This window comes from Cotesia glomerata, linkage group LG10 (assembly GCF_020080835.1).
Source record: "Cotesia glomerata isolate CgM1 linkage group LG10, MPM_Cglom_v2.3, whole genome shotgun sequence".
NCBI lineage: Eukaryota > Metazoa > Arthropoda > Insecta > Hymenoptera > Braconidae > Cotesia > Cotesia glomerata.
This window is the reverse complement of record NC_058167.1, coordinates 3,423,459-3,445,856: the sequence shown is the minus strand read 5'-3', so window position 1 is coordinate 3,445,856 and position 22,398 is coordinate 3,423,459. Positions and strand designations below refer to the sequence as shown.

The 22,398-nt window shown below is 31.7% G+C and overlaps 1 protein-coding gene and 1 long non-coding RNA gene across 2 annotated transcripts in view; one reads left to right on the top strand and one right to left on the bottom strand.

The window, feature by feature from the left end:
• Nucleotides 1-22,398, top strand: part of LOC123272701 (E3 ubiquitin-protein ligase Bre1) — a gene marked incomplete in the record, with an annotated part of 140,773 nt that overhangs the window by 27,407 nt on the left and 90,968 nt on the right. The window contains 1 exon segment of the mRNA XM_044739675.1: nt 21,429-21,554. Coding sequence (XP_044595610.1) covers nt 21,429-21,554 — 126 coding nt within the window.
• Nucleotides 6,511-19,728, bottom strand: LOC123272740. Its single transcript, XR_006511148.1, has 3 exons — nt 19,705-19,728; nt 19,662-19,663; nt 6,511-6,613 (listed from the first exon to the last, which is right to left on the bottom strand). It is a non-coding gene; the product is annotated as an uncharacterized LOC123272740 (long non-coding RNA).

Genomic DNA, 22,398 nt, shown 5'->3' with positions numbered 1-22,398 from the left:
TAATATAATGTCTTTGAGCGTGTTACTATCTTCTATCAAATTGTGTGTTATTTGACTACTAAAACTAGAAATATTTAAATCATAGACGTTATTTATTTTTTGGGTGAGTTTATCTAAAACTTCTAGCAAAACTTCTTCTGCTTTTTTTTGCAAGCGCTCCGTAGATAATTTAGATTTATTTATAGGATCATTATTCAATTCTCTCAGTATACTATTAATTGAATTAACAGTTTGCGAATTAGATTGATAATAAGATCCAGATGAACATGGTTGTGAGGTGAAACTTTCAAATAATGAATTGCCTCGTGATAAAGTAGCACTGTCACCTCTTGCAATATTCTGATCTTCATGGACATCTCCAATTTCCATAGGTTCTGATTTATCTAAATATGGTTCGACTATTTGATTTATTGATGCTTCACAGTTTCGACACCATTTATCTCCAGGAATTAAATTCATTGAAAGTACTTCTGATAAAATATTATTAAAATTTTCACATGTCTCTAATCTGATTATACTGAGGAAATTGGTTATGTTTTTTTTATGTTTATTTAAAGGATCACAACATTTATATTTATACGAAGAAAAGTAATCTAAAAATTGGAGCTTGTGGTAATGACAAATTTTCCCATCTGAAATATGTTCATAAAATTGTTCGTGTTGTAATCTCAACTGTAAAAGTAAAATATTTTCTTCGCTTAATTCACTTAGATTATGTAGAACTTTTTTATCAGAGTATGTCTCCAAATGACATTCTGAATCAGTAGATAAACCGATATAACACTTTTCCATTATTTAAATTTCCGATACTATCAATACTTCAAATTAATCAAATAACATCTACTTAATACTGTAGAAAGATATACAAGTGTTTACATTGTTTACATGAACATATGTTAACGTAAATACCTCAGTCACGCCACGAAGCGGATAAGTAAGGTAACAAAAATGGTTCAAGCGCCACCTTTAATAAACATTCAAACGATTTGAAAACAATTAGAGCACTTTTGAGAAAGGAATATCTAACAGAAGTTTTATCTATGTACAAATTTTTCTTGTCAAAAATCAATAATTTGATAGACATTGTAACAGGGCTATTTACCCTGTGACGGTAAAACCGCACACGCGTGATAATTAGTCGATGCAGCACTGGCGCGTCTCGGTCTTCGGGACCCGACTAGCATTAAGTGGGGGAAATTTTGGGTTTCTTGGTCAGTTGAGTAGCGGCGACAAGACAGAAGTAGTGAAGTGTACAAACAAGTAACATCCAAAAGTCCAACAAGGAAGCCCGGGAGTTCTTCAAGCACAAAAACTACACAGGTATTGAGACTTTGATTTCTTTGATGAGCCAAGGGGGTCGTATACCCAGCTCATCAATTTTACTACTTCTCATTATTAAATCAAATTTTTGATAATTCAATTGTTTATAATATTTTGCCTAATAATAATTAAATAATTAATTAATTGTAATTAAATCTTATTCGTTAGCATTGTGAGCATTCTTCTTGGGGATCTTATACCCGAAGAATGTTCTAGACCTCTTGGGTTTAGGAGTCATGAGAAATTAAATTATTGATTCGGCCAGTTAATAATCATTAACATCCTAGATTGGCTTAAATAAATTCATTTTTTATTAATAAGATATTAATTGATTTCTGAACACCGAGAATAATTCCAATCGGCAGCTCACGATCGGGCAAGCGCCGCTCGTATACCCGGGGTCAAGGCTTGCTACGCACTAACGAACATCGGCGTCCATTTTAAGCGCGCAAATTCCTGGCAATTATTTCCCGCGATAATTTATTATTAAGAACAATTGAATTATTATTATTTAATATTAATTGTTACAAGAAAGTATTATTTATTTAATATAATTTATTGAGAATTGGCTACTGAACTTCGACGCAATTAAGATTGGATACCCGTGGATAATTTTTCGTGAATTTATTTTACATTGAGATAATTTGTTTTATTAATTATTTATAAATCGAAAAATTCCACGTGGTCATTTATACATTGAACTATTGAAGACTAAAATTATTATTTTATTAGAATTATTGATAAAAATATTTAGTGGCGTGGATTAAGTCCCAGAAAATTAGTCAGAATTTTATTAAGAAATATTCTTAAGAATTTATTCAAGATTTAAGAAATAAGATTACGAGTTGAAATTGGAATAAAATTTTGCGTCGATATTGTTCCTAAAAATTTATTTAATGTTTAGTATTAAACTCGTGTTAATTTTGGAAGAAGCTTAGGCGTCGTTTTAATCCGAAGTTATTGAAGGTTCTGTTTTATTAATAGTGGAAATTGATTATGATTTTAATTGCGAGCTAATGACTGGAAAAATTGTAGTAAAGTTAACGTTGTAAGTTTTGGAGTTCAATTTTATAAGTTCGGAAGTAAAAAGTAAAGTAGAGTCAGTGTGTGTGAAGACGCGTGGGTTATGTGTGTGTGACTGTTAACAGCGTTCCTTCGCATACGATTAGTCTCTTTGCGGAGTGCTTCGCTGTTATCTAAGAAGTTCTGGTCAGCCGTTAGTTAGGCTGTTAGTTTTAAGAGGTCCTGGTCAGCCGTTAGTTGGGCTGTTAATTTTAAGAGGTCCTGGTCAGCCGTTAGTTAGGCTGTTAATTTTAATAGGTCCTGGTCAGCCGTTAGTTAGGCTGTTAGTTTTAAGAGGTCCTGGTCAGCCGTTAGTTAGGCTGTTAGTTTTAAGAGGTCCTGGTCAGCTGTTAGTTAGGTTGTTAATTTTAAGAGGTCCTGGTCAGCCGTTAGTTAGGCTGTAGTCTTAAGTTGTTAATTGTAGTGTGAGTGCGTGAGTGATCACCATTTGTTATTTTATATGGTTAATCAATATCGATATATTGTTAAATAAAAATTTATTTCTTTTAGATCACCTTCCTCCACTCTCTCTCCCTGTAGATTATAAGCTCAGCTCTGGTTTCCGGTTCCAGGAACCGAGATACAAAATCCTGGTGGCGCCCTTGTTAATTTAGAATCATTTTTGCTAGGCATTCTATATTTTATTAAATTGATTAAGGGGCCAATGAACAGGCATAAAACACCCGTTACAACATATAAGAAATTATCGACAAAAATTATTTTTTAAAACGTAAATTTGACGATATTAAAAAATTTATAACTCGAATACAAACTCGATAGCATACTTAAAATTTTCAGGACTTTTTAAGGATATAATAAAGCAACTTTCCTGAAAATTTGAAGTAAATCGAAACTCGGAGAAAAAAGTTCTAGCTATCTGAAAATAGCAATTTTTTACAATTCGATAGGTTTTGGATGGCTATAACTTTACTTAACAGAAGCAATCAAGGAAAAATTGCGTTGATCCTATTAAAGTATACCCCAATAGAAGATATTAGAAGCTGGTCGGCCCTTAACTTAAAACACTGTACATATAATAGTGTTTTACAAATGGCTAAAATTTAACTAAAACAGTTCGTTAGTTAGAGGCTGTCAGCTAAGTCCGAAATAAGTTTAGACCAAATAACTATTTTTTTCTTAAAAGTAGAGAGTTTACTGAAAGAATTGCCGTTTGGTAGGGGTCTTTAAGTTATATAGAAGCTGAGATATGAATAATTGAAAATCAAGAAAAAATCGACTTTTTCCAAAATTCAAAAAATTCTCCAGCGGCTGGATTTGATTATTTCGGGCTCAAATTTTCAGAATCGTCTTCTTTTGAGGTGTATTTTCGAGGAAAAAATCGGCATCAAAGTCGCTGACTTAAGTGCCCTTACTTTCGTTGAAAACTAATGGATCTGTCCATATATATATATATATATATATATATATATATATATATATATATATATATATATATATATATATATATATATATATTAGGGTGATTCAAAAAAAAAGAATATTTTTTTTTTCGTTTGGTACTCTGAAAAATAGGTTCCTAGACACCTCTAAGAAAGCCTCTCCAAGCATGAGTTCTTAATTGTAACGGGAAAGTCCTCCTTCTTACAGTTTTCTATTTTTTCTTATTATCAGATAGAAAAATTTATATCTCGCTTCCAACTACTTGAAAAAATATCTTGTTCCTTAGATTTTGTAGGAAATTGAATGCTCTACAAAAAAGGTCTCTTACGATTTTTTCGTAAACCCAACCGTTTAAGAGATATTAACGGTTAAAGTTTGATTATTTTTGGGAAAATTTTTTATTTCTTATGAATTTTATAACTCAATGAAAAAAAATCATTATGAATGATGAAACTCATAGTTTTGTAGGAAATTTACTGCTCTATAAAAATGGTCTCTTATGATTTTTCGATCAAGTTGAGCGTTTACGAGATATTCATCGTCAAACATCAATGCATATCAATTTTTCTAGTTTTTGATCAATAATTCGAAAAATTTCAATTTATTCTCTGAGTTTCAAAGAAATTTAGACAAATTTGAGTTTCTATTATAAAAGCAACTCCTATAGATGTTTTCTGTTCAAAAATTCATTTGAAAGTTTTTATTCTAATAATATTTTTTTTTAATTTTATCTTTAATAATTTAAAATCTTAATCGCGTTGTCATTTATTATTATGAAATTTGTTCAGTGCGTATTTTTAAGAGACCTTTTTTGTAGAGCATTCAATTTCCTACAAAATCTAAGGAACAAGATATTTTTTCAAGTAGTTGGAAGCGAGATATAAATTTTTCTATCTGATAATAAGAAAAAATAAAAAACTGTAAGAAGGAGGACCTTCCCGTTACAATTAAGAACTCATGCTTGGAGAGGCTTTCTTAGAGGTGTCTAGGAACCTATTTTTCAGAGTACCAAACGAAAAAAAAAATATTCTTTTTTTTTGAATCACCCTAATATATATATATAGGCGAAGCCTCGGTCAACAATTACATGTGATCTAAGGCTTTCTTATTTCCTGCCCGTGGTGAGAATACTATTTTCCTCCTCGACAGAGGCGGAAAGCGGCCTTTTCGTTTAGCTCCGCGGGAGGAAAATTGACGCTTTCCGCCCGGAGGGGAGGAAAAGATTATAACGTGAGCTGTGAGCTCTCTGAAAACGAAACAAAAAGTGATGTTAATAATAATAATAATAATAGCATAGAGATGACTAAGTGACGCGTATCCACTATTTAGAAACGACCAGATCGCTTCTCAGCTCCTGATCTCAATATAGATGGCGTAGATGAATATAAATATGATTTGATGAAGTATTTCTAACATTATAGTATTTAAAAAAAAATATATTGGGCGAAGTTTCATTTGTTTTTCACCAATTTTTTATTTAAAAAACAAATCAAAAAATTATTTTGTCATACTCAGAAAGAGCATTGAAAATGAAGATTTAAAAACAAACGGTTCCTTAATATTCATATACGGTTCCTTATATTCATATTGACTTGCAAAAAAAAATTGTTAACTAACAACTCGGATTTTAAGCAACAATAAAATTTCTTCAGGAAATGATTTTTATCTTAAAAATCAAAAAATCATTATTTTAATTATTAACTATATTTCCAAAAAATAATTCTCAACTATCTTATAAATAACGCATTTGTTTATAACAATTTTTAAACAATTATGATAAAAATATATTAAAATTTATTTTCGTATGGCATTTTGTAATAAAAAACCGTATCACTCGGGATCTTGAAAAAAAAAAATTTTTTTTCTATGTTTTATTTATATTTTTCATTTTTCAACATTTTTAATTGTTTGTAAAAAAATTAAAAATGAAAAATTTTAAATTTTTCCACCGAGGATCTTTTCTAAAGCCTTCAACGAACAAGTTCAAAAAAAGAAAAAAATTTTTGATTTCCGGTTTAAGAATTATCGAGGTTTTATTGTTTACTTTCATTTTGAAAAATTTTGTTAGTTAACAAAAGTATAATTAAGAAGAAAATTGGGATAAAAATTTTTTGAATGCACATTATTGTTTATTCAACTATCCAACATGTGCCTGATTTTTTTCATTCTTTAATTTTCATATTTAATCAGTAAAAATAATTTTTTTTGTCTGAGTGCTCGAATTGACTGAAGCGTGTGCGCGCAGAGTCACGCATTTTTTCGCTATTTTTATCGCTCAATTAAAATTATTAATATTGGTGCTACAGTCCGGGGAGGTAGAACTTTTTTTTAGGAAATTTAATGCCTTTTTTGGATCTTCTTTCAAATACTCGATATCTTTTCGATTATTTTTTTATTATTTGCAATAAACCAACTACTCTTTTTTTTTTTTTTTACTAATTTGTTTATAATATTTAAACTAACTAGAAATTTAAATAGCGTGCTGAGCGCGCGCCTTTATTTTAACCAATAATGAATTGCGGCCCATTTTTGCGAGATTCGACCTTTGACTAACTTCAAGACTTTCATGTATTTTAATTTAGAGGATTGTTTGCGTGATATAGCACCAACCGTAAAACATATCTACATAAAAATCCGCACAAAATTACACCTCGATCGTAATTTTAGGTGGAGGCCTTAACCTTGTCTAGTCTAGTCGAGTTGATTTCTTGCCATAAATATTTCCAAGTCTCCTAAAAATATGGTTGATGGCTTAAACGATCCGGAATGGCGTCTAGAAAAAAGAGTTTTTTGGATTTTTTGAGAAAAAGAAAATTACAATTGTTATTAACTGTTAGAATTAGGTAGGGCCTTTTAAATAAACAATAACAATTAATAGTTAAAATTATTTATTAATATGTGCATCCGCACGTTACCAAAACTCAATCGGAAGTAAGTGGTGGTACAGTTCTCTAATCTCAACTCAAGCAGGGATCATGACATCACATGACCTCCCCACTACTCATGGGGTAAGACGGTTAGGCGTTACTTCCAACACTCCCTCCCGTCTAGCCGTCTTTCACCATTTTACAATGATTCATATAAAATACATAGATTCTCTTAATATATAAAAGTTACATATCTCTGTCTACTAATAATGATAATAATTATTCAATTAATATTACTAAGGCGGAATAATACAAACGCAACCCGGTGAGTCTTTGAGTTTATTTTTCTGAAACAGAATAGTTAATAATTTAACATTGATCTATTTTAGCATTCATTAATTTATCAGTCAAGTATTTATGTAGGTCAAACGTAAGAGGTTTTGTGAATATATCAGCAATCGGATTCTTTAACGGGATCCATTCAACATCAACAAAATTTCGCGCTACACATTCTTTTACATAATGTTCTCGTATCTCTGTCATATGTCTTAATTTATTACCCCCACTAGTTTTCGCATACGACGCGGCAGCTTTATTGTCACACCACAATTTTATGGGATAAAATATTCTGTCCAAAATTAACTTAAGTGAATTACTTATAGCTATCAATTCCTGACACTCTTTACTCATTGCTACATACTCTGCTTAACACGTAGACAGTGCTACATATGGTTGTTTATGAGTCCGCCAAGTGATTGTATCACCAAACAATTTTATGACATACCCACAAGTTGTTTGAGATCCTTTACAATCTGCTAAGCTCGCATCAGAGTATGCTTGTATATCATTTCGCTCACCAGTGTACCTTAATCCTAAGGTTCTGGTTCCTTTCAGATATCTGAACACTCTTTTAACCATACGCCAATCGCTTTCAGTTGGATTAATTTGATGTCTACTTAATACATTAGCCGCATAGGATATATCTGGTCGAGTTGCCCCGGCCAAATATAGCAAACTACCGATCGCTTCTCTATAAGGAACATTTCTAATTGTTTCAGTAGTAATTAACACATCATCATTTATATTTTGGCGTTCTCTGTGGACTCATATCACTAAAATTAAATTTTTCTAAGATTCTACTTATATACTTTTCCTGACTAAGAATGATTTCTCGACTTTGTCTATCTCGATGTATTGAAATTCCCAGAAATTCTTTTGGTTCACCCAAATCACTCATCTCAAATTCCTTTTTAAGTTTTAATTTTACCTCAACCATTTTAGATTTGTCGTTAGAAGCTAAGATAACATCATCAACGTATAGTATTAAAATAAGAATTTTTCCATTTTCACTCCAAATAAATAAACATGGCTCAATTTCATGATTTTTTAATCCTACACTCAATGCCACATCAGTAAATCTCTCATTCCATTTTTTAGGACTAATCCGTAAACCATACAGAGCTCGTTCTAATTTACACACCATAGTTTCCCCTAATTTCTTGTGTAACATTCACACCCCTCTGGGATTTCCATATAAATTTCCTCATCTATAATGCCATTTAAAAATGCAGTTTTTACATCAAGATAACAAGTCTCTAAATCATATTTATTAATTATAGCAAAAGCTGATCTAATCTAAGGCAATCGAGATGCAGGGGCATAGGTTTCTCTGAGATCATAATAATTATTATTATTATTAATAATTATTATTATTATCTTTAAAACCTCGAATCACTAATCGCGCTTTGTATTTAATTTGATTGTCATTTTCAATTTTCTTTTTGAAAACCCACCTAAAATCTATGATATTTAATCTTTTACGGTTTTTCATTTTAATAGGTCGGTCAACTAATGTCCACACACTATTTTTATTCATAGAATTAAGCTCATCTCTCACAGCATTTTGCCAAAATTCCCGTTCTTTTGATTCCATAGCATCTTTAAAAGATATTGGATCTTGTTGAATACCCGCTAACATTGCATGACAAATTTTATCTTGGGTTTTACTCGTCTCACAATCTATTCTCTCACCAAAAACTAAGTTAGCATCAATTTTATCGTTTACATCAATTATTTCCGAAAAACTATTATCTTTAATTGAGTTCCCGTTATTAATTTTCGCATCGGTTAAACAATTTTGCTGTTTCTTCGGTCGTCCTCTCTTTCTGTTTTGTCGCAAACTCTCCAAGAAGGAGAATTTCCGTAATTATTTTGTCTTCTTAAGTATTCAGGAATCAGGATCAGGAATTCTAAGTTTAAAATAAAACACTCGGTGTTGGGGCGAATAATTATAAATAATTTATTCCCCAATGGGGGAAAACTCTAGTAATGACTAGAAAAAAACTCCTCGAAGATAGATACAGTCGTGTATGACATGAATATGTGTGTGTATAAGTGAAATAATTGTATTGAAGATACAATAGGGGTGAGAGATGATCTCAGCCGCCGATAGGTTATTTAGGTTAACCGTCGACCTGTTAATGATGATCCGAGAAGATCTGAGAATTTTAATCCGAGAGGATCAAATGTGTGTTTGATCTGGAAGATCGAGTGAGTTGATCCAAGAGGATCAAAGTATTTATGATCTGATAATGTAAAGTAGTCAGTTAATTTGAGATGAATTAGACTTAAATTAGTCAATTTGAATTCTTTCGTGATTATTACTGTTTTTAATTTATTTTTATTAATTATGCATTATTCGCGAGAACCTTAAATAAATCGCAATATTTGATAATTATTACGTGAGAAGCACTGAGTTCAATCTTTTTAATATAAGTTAAATTGTATATTATGAAGCTAAATTTATTCGAAATCTAATTAATTATTATTCATTACTGAATATTTTGAAGTTAAATTAATATTTAAAGGTGATGAAATTACGCGTCTTATTACACGGCGTGTAAGTTAAAACAATGGCCGCGACGCCACACCAAAGTACTGCGTCACAACTATCAAAAGTGTTTAAGTTTAATTACGATAAATTTATATTATTTTCACGATAAAGAACACGAAGTTAATTAACTAGATGAGTTACTTTAATATCAGAATGGATGTATTACTATGTAATTTTTCACAAATGAAAAACACAGAATAATGAAATTAAGTGTTAGCGAGGCTAGCGGGTATATTGTGTCGGTCATAGGTCCCAAACACAACTGAACTTCGCACATGGCGTCTCGCGCCTCGTGCTTCGTGCCGGCCGGGCTTCTTCCCGCTAGCTCATGGTGCGCAGGTGCAGCAGCCATTACAAAACGTGTTATTGGACATGTTCGTGGAGAACAGTCATAGAAACGACTCTTGTTGAGTCTCGAGTATAGTTAAGATTTTAGTATAGTAATGAGAGTCAGGGTGACCAACTCTCTTTTGCCTTGGCGGCAAAACATTTTCTTTTCGTCTCTCCCTCCGGTTTTAAAAATTCTAACTCATCTTTATTAAATTCAACAAACCACTTCTCTTTATTAACTGATAATTTTTCAACCGTCCAATCTTTCACACCATTTTTATCATACTTATCACCATACATCAGTTTTTTATTAAAACGAGCATCTCTACTTTCATAAAACTTCCCTTCTTCTGGTTTCAGGAACTGATAACCAGTAGGTGTATATCCTACCAAAATTACGCGTCTCCCTTCGAATCTAAACTTAGGACCAGTTTTTCTTTGTACTTTAATATATGCTACGCAACCAAAACGTCTCAATTGATTAATGTCAAAATTGTGATTCGGTGCAAACCTTTGTGGAGGTGTTATCATATCATTAGACTGGTGAGGTGTTCGGTTGTAAGCATATACAGCAGCACTTAAAGCAAGATCCCACATATTTTCAGGTAATTTCGCATCATACATGTAGGCTCTCACTTTCTTTTGTATCGTTTGATTGAACCTTTCGGCTACCCCGTTGTGTTCAGGTGTATCAGGACTTGCTAATTGTTGTTCTGCCCCTAGAGTTTTTAACACCTCGAGCGTGTATCCCCCTGTATACTCAGTACCCTGATCTGTACGTAAATAGCATACTTTCGCGTCTCTACCTAACAAATTTCTTGCGCTTATTACAAACGCCTCAAAACAGTGACCCGTTTCACTTTTTGCTTTCATTAGATATGCCATTGCTACTGTAGAATAATCATCTACAAAAACTGAAATGAATTTATATCCTTTTGGATGAGATATTGGACTTATAGGCCCCATAGTATCAGAATGAATTATTTGAAAAGGTTCAGTTGCCCGTCGACGCGTTGAGTTAAATGGTTTTTTATTGAATTTCGCAACCATACATACTTCGCAATCTAAAATAGTATCATCAAAAATCGCGGTTCTAAGATTTGCATTTTCTGGAGATTTACTCTGAAGAGCTTTTAAATAACTAATAGACGCATGACCCAACCTTATATGCCAAAGCATAGCCTTTTTATTTTTAGCAAAACTTTTGTAGTTTTCATCGAATGGAGACTCTTTCTCTGATAATTCACCAATGGGTAATTCATCTATATCATGAAATTTTCTATCCCAGATAGATGTGTCAAAGTTTGAATTTTCATAAACAAATTTATTTTCACTCTCTACTACAGATTTTACCTTTTCAGATTCTACAACCAAGTCATTATTATCTACATGTCACTCTTCTACTAGTAACTCAACTCTTTCATTATCATTACATTCATTATCATCACTAGAATCAATATCGTTTTTAATCTCATCTTGTACCTGTTCGACTGGGTTTGAATTTTCACTCTTCTCTAAAATTTCTTTCGCAGTCACACTCCTCGTTTTATATCTTATTTCATTACAACCATCCGATTTATCTGAAGTTAGATTTGCAATTATTTTTCTATTTATAAAGCTATTCCCATCATTACTCTGACTATTATTAATTTCAAATTCTATTGTCCAATAAGGTTAGTTATAAACTCCAGTAATAAATGATTCATTTGAAACAGGATCAAAAATGTCAATTTCTTTACTGTCTAGATAAATACTAAATCCCATTTCTGCAAATTTTCTAAGTGATAATAAATTTTCGGACAAAGCTTGTAACGGGTTGTTTTTCCTTACCGCTCATTGGCCCCTTTATTAATCTAAATAAAAGCAATATAATAAATAAATGATTCTAAATTAACAAGGGCGCCACCAGGATTTTGTATCTCGGTTCCTGGAACCGGAAACCAGAGCTAAGCTTATAACCTACAGGGAGAGAGAGTGGAGGAAGGTGGTCTGAAAGAAATAAATTTTTATCTAACAAAAATGACCGGTATTTATTTAACAACAAAATAGAATAACAACTCGTGCCCTTGCACGTACACCACTCACTTATTACTAACTTAACACTACCGCTTATAACTACCGGAGGATTTCGGGCTAAAACCGTCGCCTCAACTCAGTGCTAGTCCTCTACTCGGCAATTCATCAACAAGTAGAGATCGTTACAAAAATTCTTAATCCTACAGTATCCTCATACGGAGCGTTTATATTGCAGTTTCTAACTTACTGCCGCTGTACCCCACTTGGCGTCTATACAATGGCTTCTAGGACTGTACGAGTTACTCTACTCGGCAATTCATCAACAAGCAGAGAACGCGTACACTCACACACACTTAACCCGCACGATCTTCACATACATAACCCACGCGTCTTCACACACACCCTGACTCTACTTTACTTTTATTTTCCGGATTACAAAATTACTCCAAAAATGACAACATTAATTTTTACTACTAATTTTCAGTCATTAGCACGGAATTAAATTATGAATTATTTGCACGATTAATAAAACAATTTGTAACGGGTGTTTTTTCCGCTCATTGGCCCCTTAATTAATTTAATAAAATAAAATAATACCTAGAAAAATGATTCTAAATTAACAAGGGCGCCACCAGGATTTTGTATCTCGATTCCTGGAACCGGAAACCAGAACTGAGCTTATAATCTACAGGGAGAGAGAGTGGAGGAAGGAGGTCTGAAAGAAATAAATTTTTATTTAACAAAAATGACCGGTATTTATTTAACAACAGAATATGATAACAACTCGTGCCCTTGCACGTACACCGCTCACTTACAACTAATTTACTTACAACTAACTTACTTCACGCTTTCCCCCGGAAAGTCGCTACTACAACTTATATCTAACGGAGGATTTCGGGCTAAAACCGGCGACTCCGACTTAGTGCTAGTCTTCTACTCGGCAATTCATCAACAAGTAGAAAACGTCGCACCAAGATTTGATTACCCTACTCGGCAATTCATCAACAAGTAGGGGTCGTCCAAAAAATTCCTAATCCCACAGTACCCTCATACGAAGCGTCTATACTGCGGTTTCTAACTTACCACCGCTGTACCCCACTTGGCGTCTATACAACGGCTTCTATCAAAATTCTTAATCCTGACGGTACCCTCTTATGGAGCGTCTATACCGCAGTTTCTAACTTACTGCCGCTGTACCCCACTTGGCGTCTATACAACGGCTTCTAGGACTGTACGAGTTACTCTACTCGGCAATTCATCAACAAGCAGAGAACGCGTACACTCACACACACTTAACCCGCACGATCTTCACATACATAACCCACGCGTCTTCACACACACCCTGACTCTACTTTACTTTTATTTTCCGGATTACAGAATTACTCCAAAAATGACAACATTAATTTTTACTACTAATTCCCAGTCATTAGCACGCAATTAAATTATGAATTATTTGCACGATTAATAAAACAATTTCTCGATAACTCCGTATTAAAATCAACGCCTAAACTTATTTCGAAATTATCACGAGTTTAATACTCAGCACATTAAATTAATTCTAAGAATATTCTTTATAAAATTAACTAAACTTTCTCGGACGTAATCCACACTGACAAATAGTTTTACAAAGAATTTTATCGGAATGATGATATTAAGTTATTGACAAATTTTCCAGAACGTTCGACGCATAATTTAATTCAACTTTTGCTCGAAATTTAATTATTGATTATATAAAATATTATTATAAAAGTCCATCCATTGATTTAGCTAATGATAAATTCCCGAAATTAATATTCACGTAATTAATTAAATTCTAAGGAATTTTTCCAAGATGATGAAATTACAGTTCTTAATTAATTTTCATCAAAATGACCCGTGTAATTTTTGACTAGATAATTGTTATTATTGTTATTGTCGACTGGATAATTGATTAACAATAATTTATCTCGAGGTAAAAGATAACTTCCAAAAATTATTCACGGGTAATTCAATTTCGAATTGCGTCGCAATTTCTCAATAATTAATTTTCCCGTAATAAAATAGTTCCCAAAATTATTACAATATAAATATAAATAATTTTCAATAATAAATTATATTAATAAATGATAATTCAATTGTATAAATTGTAATAATGGTCCAGTTGTTAATTTCACAATTTACTGCGTACTAAAATTCACAAGGAATTTGCGCGCCAAAAATGGACGCCGGTGTTTGTAACTGCGTAACACGTTTTGACCTCGGGTACCAAGTACTATGTCGTGTCGACTGGGACCTTCTCGATGTTCAGAATTTAATTAATATAAAATAGATTTATTTAACCCCATCTAAGATGTTAATAATTATCGATTGGCCAAATAAACAAATCAATTACTCACGACTTCCAAACCCAAGAGGTCTAGAACATTCCTCGGGTATAAAATCCCCAGGAAGAATGCTCACAATGCTAACGAATAAGAATTAATTACAATTAATTAATTATTTAATTATTATTAGGCAAAATATTATAACAATTGAATTATCAAAATTTGATTTATAATGAGAAGTAGTAAAATTGATGAGCCGGGTATATGACTCCCTTGGCTCATCAAAGGAATCAAAGTCTCAATACCTGTGTAATTTTTGTGCTTTGGAAACTCAGGTTTCCTTCTTTGGACTGTTTTGACTAGCGATGTTATTGCGTTGGTCACTGCACTACTTCTAACTTGTTGCCTCTACTCAACTGACCAAGAAACCCAAAATTTCCCCCTTAATACTAGTCGGATCCCGAAGACCGAGACGCGCCAGTGCTGCGTCGAATAATTATCACGCGTGTGCGGTTTTACCGTCACAGGGTAATTTACCCTGTTACAAATTTCTCGATAACTCCGTATTAAAATCTACGCCTAAACTTATTTCGAAATTATCACGAGTTTAATACTCAGCACATTAAATAAATTCTCAGGAACAATATCGTCGCATAAATTTATTTCACTTCCAACTCGTAATTTTATTTCTTAAATTTCGAATAAATTCTTAAGAATATTTCTTAATAAAATTCTGACTAATTTTCTGGGACTTAATCCACGCCCTTAAATATTTTTATAAATAATTCCAATAAAATAATACTTTTAATTTTCAATAGTTCAATGTATAAATGTCTACGTGGAATTTTTCGATTTATAAATAATTAATAAAACAAATTATCTCAATGTAAAATAAATTCACGAAAAATTATCCTCGGGTATCCAATCTTAATTGCGTTGAAGTTTAGTAGCCAATTCTCAATAAATTATATTAAATAAATAATACTTTTCTTGTAATAAATAATATTAAATAATAATAATTCAATTGTTCTTACTAATAAATTATCACGTGAAATAATTGCCAGGAATTTGCTTGCTCAAAATGGACGCCGATGTTCGTTAGTGCGCAGCAAATATGACCTCGGGTATGCGACCGACGCTTGACCGGTCGTGAGCCACCGATTGGAATAATTCTCGATATCCAGAATTCAAATTAATGTTTTATTAATGAAGTAAATTTATTTAAACCAATCTTAAGATGTTAATAATTATGAACTGGCCAAATTAATAAATTAATTACTCACGACTTCTAAACTCAAGAGGTCTAGAACATTCTTCGGGTATAAGATCCCCAAGAAGAATGCTCACAATGCTAACGAATAAGATTTAATTACAATTAATTAATTGTTTAATTATTATTAGGCAAAATATTATAAACAATTGAATTATCAAAAATTTGATTTAATAATGAGAAGTAGTAAAATTGATGAGCCGGGTATACGACCCCCTAGGCTCATCAAAAATGTGAAAGTCTCAATACCTGGTTAAATTTGTGCTGAGGAAACTCTTTGTTCAAAACTGGTTTCCTTCTTGGACTTTTTGGCTGCTGATGTTGTTGAATTGAGCACTGCACTACTTCTAACTCACCGCAGCTACTCAACTGACCAAGAAACCCAAAATTTCCCCCACTTAATGCTAATGGGTCCCGAAGACCGAGACGCGCCAGTGCTGCGTCGAATAATTATCACGCGTGTGCGGTTTTACCGTCACAGGGTAAATAGCCCTGTTACAAGCTTCTGCATATATAACATTTTCTATTTCGATCGATTTATTATTATTTAATAAAAACTCGACTTTACCCGCTCCCTCCGTTTTCAAATCTGCGGATTCGTTTTTATTAGCGCATCTAATTTTACCGTGATCTGATTCGTCAAAGGATTTAAATATTATTTTACTATTAGTTAAATGTTCTGTTGCACCCGAATCAGCAAGAAATTTTGTAAATATTTTACTTTGTTCAGAAACATCTTTAAATTTGCAACTGTTATCATCAAGATCGGACTGTTGTAAATAATACTGACTATGATTAATTGGAAGATTCTCAAAAGACATCTTACCTTTATCTTGTTTAGTTTCAGTGAAATTCGCATCTACGTCTTTCTCCTTTGATTTCTGTTGAATCCTCTTATCATTGTTTCGGAAATTTTTATAACCTCCTCTTCCTCGAATGGGTTTAAATCTTTTTGCATCTCCGCCTCTCTCATTATTATTCTTCCGTTTCCAATTTTGTCTTCCGGTATTTTGGAAAACTTTCGACCTTCTCATAGCGTTAGAACGTCCTCTGGCGAAACCACGGCTACACCCTCTACCTCTCTCACCATGTGATTGTTTTGTTTTCTTCAAAGGACAGTCGGCTGCTTTATGGTTGGTCACTTGCCCACACCCATAACATTTTTTTAGTCCTGTCCCTCTCCATGGACAATGAATTGCTATGTGACCCAGATCATCACACTCAACATCTGTCTGAGCAATCACGTCCTTGATGAGCTTGCATTACAGTTCCTGTGGTCTCAGACGCTGTTGCATGATTTTTATTAGCTTCTGCTTGTAATATGAAAAGTTTTAATTTTTCATAACTAAGCCCTTAACCAGTTGAAGACATTGTCATGAATTCAACTGATTGAACATCAGGAACGGTGGTCATAATAGCACTATAAAATGCGTCTTTCTTTTCAAGTTCTGACAGTGGCTTAATCCCAGACAAATTTCCGTAATTTCTAACGACATCTTCAAATTTTTCAATAAAATCTGAAGCTTTTTCTTTATTTAGATAATATTGCATACTATGTAATAGTCTTCTGAGTGTACTTGAAGAATTGTTACTTTCAGTTTTCTTAAGGTCTTTAATTGTATTTAAAAGTTCTACCGGATCTTTTATTCCAATAACTTGAGAATGATACTTATGATCTAAATGATTAATTAAAATGTCTCGAACTTTGAATTTGTGTTTTTCAATAATATCAGTATCAAGATCTCTACGCGGAGCACTAGTCGGATCAATTACATACAGTAATTCATGTGCTCTTAATTCCGATGTAAAAAGATCATAAAAATGTTCAAATTTTGTATTTGGTGTAAGTTTATAATCTCGTTTCATACCCCCATCTTTACTAATAATTTCTATATTTAATGTTTCTTTAATTTTATTTGCTAAACTGTCAGAATTTTGAAATTCGCTAACACTTCTATCTACTTTTAATTTTTTTAATTCTTGTTGTACTAATTTAGAGACTTGATTTTTCAATTCTCCAAATTCACTACTAGAAGTACCACCGTTCGATCTGCTTTCATCTCTATCAACTAATTTTTGATAATGCTCATGCATTTTACTGCATTCATTATTCACATCTTTTATTTGCTTACGAATCTCATTATTTTTGTCTTCAAGGGTTTTTGTTTGTTTAACAAGAACATCTTTTTGTTTATTGAACTCTTCAATAATCAAAACTTGAATTTTTTCCATTTTAGCAACAGCTGCCTGAGCACCTAACAGAGGTTCCTGGCATTTCTTCATCATATTGGTAGAGGATTCGCAAAATTGCCTCACCAGAGATAACACTTCGTCTTTACTAGTATTACTCTCCACAATTTGTGAAGCGGTACCACGTAGTGCTTCAATTTCATTATTTTTTGCAACTATATTAGAAACGAAAAAACGTTTTGATTTAATTTTATAATTAAGATTAACTGATTCTATAAATTTAATTGATGGTAAAGATTTACCTCCTTGGGATAAGCCTGTTTTGTTTAACAGAGTACTTTCCTTGTCACATCTCTTTCTCGCATCTCTCTCTCTCGGCCTCATCTCCACTCTCAATCGCATCTCTTAATAATGTCTCCTCATCTTCCTGAGACACAGATTTTTGGTCATCATCTCCTGGTGAGACTACCCAAGGACCATCTCCTTGTTTCTCAATCCACTTAATAGCGGCTCTCCACTCGTCCTTGTTCATATTGCTTTTATCTGTTAAACGAATTAATTTTTAATTAATAATATTCTTATACCAGGAGCTATGCCTTAAGCCTGGTTGACTGAACAACAAGTATGGCCAGGTTAAAGCAAGCAGTAATATATATAATCCGAACACAAGATCATACATACAACCACTTCAGTAATTCAAGAAGTAAATGAATGCACAGCATCCATCACTAAGCATGAATCACAAAGTAAAACCTTGTATTTATATTTCGAACAACATACAAGTTAATTACTGTTCATTATTGTCAAAAATTAATTTTGAATTAGATGACCTTAAGTGAGAAAATCCAAATAACTGGATTGATTCTCAATATTTTTATGTACATAAAATTTATGATTTTTAACCAATCTGCTTGATAAGGTACCTCACGCGTCTCAACATGAAATAACATTCTCTCACCACTAATACTTAGTGATATTTCCTCTCCAGGATGGTTTTGTTCAAATTGAAAAACTTTTCTGTATCTTTCCAAGAATTTTTTAAATAATTCCTCGTCTCCAATTTCTGCAGATAAATATATAGCTATTAATATTTTTATTTATTTGTGTGCACACAATTAAGAATTGTAACTCTATACAATTAAAATTTATTTTTATACATAAGTATAAAATTTCGTTAAATCAATTTAACTTTTCAGAATTTAATCTGATAAATAAACCGCGTCTATTTGGATACAAGTTAAATATTTAAACGTTGGTTTAAATTTCTATTTAAACCAGTTTTAATCTTCATAAACGTATAAACGTATGAAGTCACTCTCAATATTTTTCTCAAAGTTAACATTGAGTAACAAAGGCGCATCTCAGTCTTTTCAAAATATCCAACAACCCAACGATTGTTCGATGCTGTTACCATGTGCGCTTGGCCCCATGTGTAACGTTTCAGGTTATATAGTTCTCAAAAGTAATAAAACTTGGTTTCAACACTTCTATATACAACATGTAACATGAACATTTTAACTCATCTCTTAAATATTCTGACACATCTCAAATATAAAAAAAATTTTCTTTCATATTACTTACGTTGACCGTTGTCGTGATCAAACTTTCCAACAGAAGACGCTTCTTCTGACATTTCTGCAATTTTTCAAAACTTGAATTGTTCAAAACTTCAAATCTTGATTATTCACTTCAGTTCACTTAAACAGTTCACCTCACGCTAGTCACTTATGTTCTCGAGAACTTCAAAGTTTCTTATTAAACGTAATAATTATTTATTGCTTAAAATTTTGAAAGTTTTAATTTATTAATTTAGCGCAGTGGAAGCGTGTTGGGCACATAACCTGTTAGAATTAGGTAGGGCTTTTTAAATAAACAATAACAATTAATAGTTAAGAGTATTTATTAATATGTCCATCCGCACGTTACCAAAACTCAATCGGAAGTAAGTGGTGGTACAGTTCTCTAATCTCAACTCAAGCAGGGATCATGACATCACATGACCTCCCCACTACTCATGGAGTAAGACGGTTAGGCGTTACTTCCAACATTAACAAAAAACCGTTAAAAAAATTAGCCGTCCAGCTTTTCGGCAAAATCTCAAAAAGTATAAGTGATAGCTCAAATATTAAAAAAGATTCTGAAAGAGCAGAAAATTTTAGTAAAAAAGTTCTCGACTCCCGAAATTGTAGCTACAATGTTTAATTGATCTATAATTAATCTAGAAATATTTTGTTTCTTGGAGCCCTTTTTATGAACTTACTCAACAAGATGGCGTTATAACAGTTTATAAAATATTATCATTTCATTCATTATTAATTTTTGAAGTAACAAAAAAATTAAAAATTTGAATAATGTATGTTAAATAATTTCTTTTTCAATTTTAGGTTATTACTGATTTTATATTCTTGTTAGGCATCAAACGATTATTTTAAAAATTTTTTTATGCCATTTGTTTATAAATTTTTTATAAACAAATGAATTAATAAAATATTTTTGAAAATTTCCTTTTCACCACATTGTTAGCGTAAGAAAATTATGATTAAAAAAAAAAAATTTTTCTTAAAAACAATATCTTGTTGTTTATAATCGTTTTTTTTCATATTTTGATTGTTTAAATAAATGATTAAGGAATCATTTTTTTTCTTAATCATAATTTTCATTTCTGAAAATAATGGCAAAAAAAAAATTTTTTTTTGTCAACAATTTATTAATTTATTTATTTAACAATTTGCTATAAACAATTTTTTTTTTTTAATTTTTTTCTAGAAGATAAAAAAATTACAAAAACAGCAACCTACAACAATATGGCAAAAAAAATTTTTTTCGATTTTTTAAAAAACATTTGGATTTTGAAGCACGACAAAGTCCAAGCACTGACTCAATTTGTCAACAAACAAATTGCTGTAACTTTGCAACTATTGCAGATACAGTTTTCGACCTTCAAGTCGTTTTTGTAGAGTATGAGTTAACCTTTCTTATAAATTTTAAACTTGACGTTTATCTCTTTTAGTTCTCTAACTACACGCATATATTTATAAAAATTTGCATTTTTTATTTCTTACAATGCTTATATCTCATAAACTAATAATGTTATAACAAATACGCTTCATGACTTTTTCCTTATTTGATTATGAAACTATTCAAATATATTTTTTTTATATTTTTAACTTTTTTAATATTTGAGCTATCACTTATACTTTTTGAGATTTTGCCGAAAAGCTGGACGGCTAATTTTTCTAACGGTTTTTTGTTAATAACAATTGTAATTTTCTTTTTCTCAAAAAATCCAAAAAAGTCCTTTTTCTAGACGCCATTCCGGATCGTTTAAAATATCAACCATATTTTTAGGAGACTTGGAAATATTTTTCGCAAGAAATCAACTTCTTGACTAGACTAGTCGTACTTTTTGCTCTTGTTGACTAGACTACATACCAACTTTTAAATTAACCAAAAAATAATTATATCGTTTTAAAATTTTAAAAACTTTTAAAAATTAATTACTAAGTCAACAAATAATGTTAAAATATGGATATTACTTATAATAAGCATCACGATTTTGTATTGATATTAATTTTAAAAATCTTTTCAAGTATTGGTTGCGCTTTTTACGGTGTTCAAGTACTGGGTATTTTACCTTATCGACATAGGAACCTTTCAGAAAATTCTAAAAAAATTGCGAAATTTTTTTTCTAAATTTTTTTGGTACTGTGTAATTATCAAAATTCAGTTAGAAATAAAAAATAATTGATATCTTTCTTTTTATGTTCCATAAATAGCTTGACGATGTTCAAAGAGAATTAGAAGAAACTCGAGAGATGGCTAATAATCGATTGCAAGAATTAGACAAATTGCATCAACAGCATCGAGATGCTTTGAAGGAAGTTGAAAAACTTAAGATGGATGTAAGTTTTTTTTTTTTTTTTTTTCAGTTGAATTGTAATGTTTTAATTTTCGTTTCTAATATAATCGTTAAAGTACTACGAAACAGTCTATAAAATATTTAATTAATTTCTCATATTGTCTGTTAAGTAAAATGAGGATCCAAAAAAATTCCACAACACAAATTCTTAAAAATTTGTTTTTCCTATCCATTTATTATTATATATTCCACTATTAATTCGTTTCATCTAAAATTAAAATGACAGACCATCAAAATTTTGGCGGTAAATGTAATTAAAAAAGCATTTACAAAATACATTAAAATATGAATATGTCACGTGTAGGCTTACACATGGATCTTTTGGCCTTCACGCATCAGATAAGGCAATGCGGACTAGCTCAGCGTCTCAAAAAAATTTATTTGAATTGTAGAAAAGAGTGTAGGCCGCTCAGTAAATGAAAAATTGCATTGAATTGTAAAAATAATTGTTTATTTTGTGCGTTTCCAAAGATTGGAATTACCTAAAACAGGGTCTGGGTCTCTTTTACAAAATAACTATAGCGATGCATTAAACCCACGACTTCACAACAAGTGATTAACGTAATAAATTAATGAATAGTATCACAAGTGCCAAAATAAAAGTACCGAACTAAGGTAAGACTTCATTACTGAGAGATTATTCGACGAGGTCTATTTCCATCAACTTTCAGGATTATATATTTTTAGTTGTGAGCGTTGCTCAACACCTGTATTATTTCGCTGAACTCAAATTTTTCCTCGATAAACTTAGATTATTCCGCCCACGGAACTTGGGAACTACTTTTGCTTCTATTTCTTGGAGTGTATTTCACGTAAGCAAGTTAGTC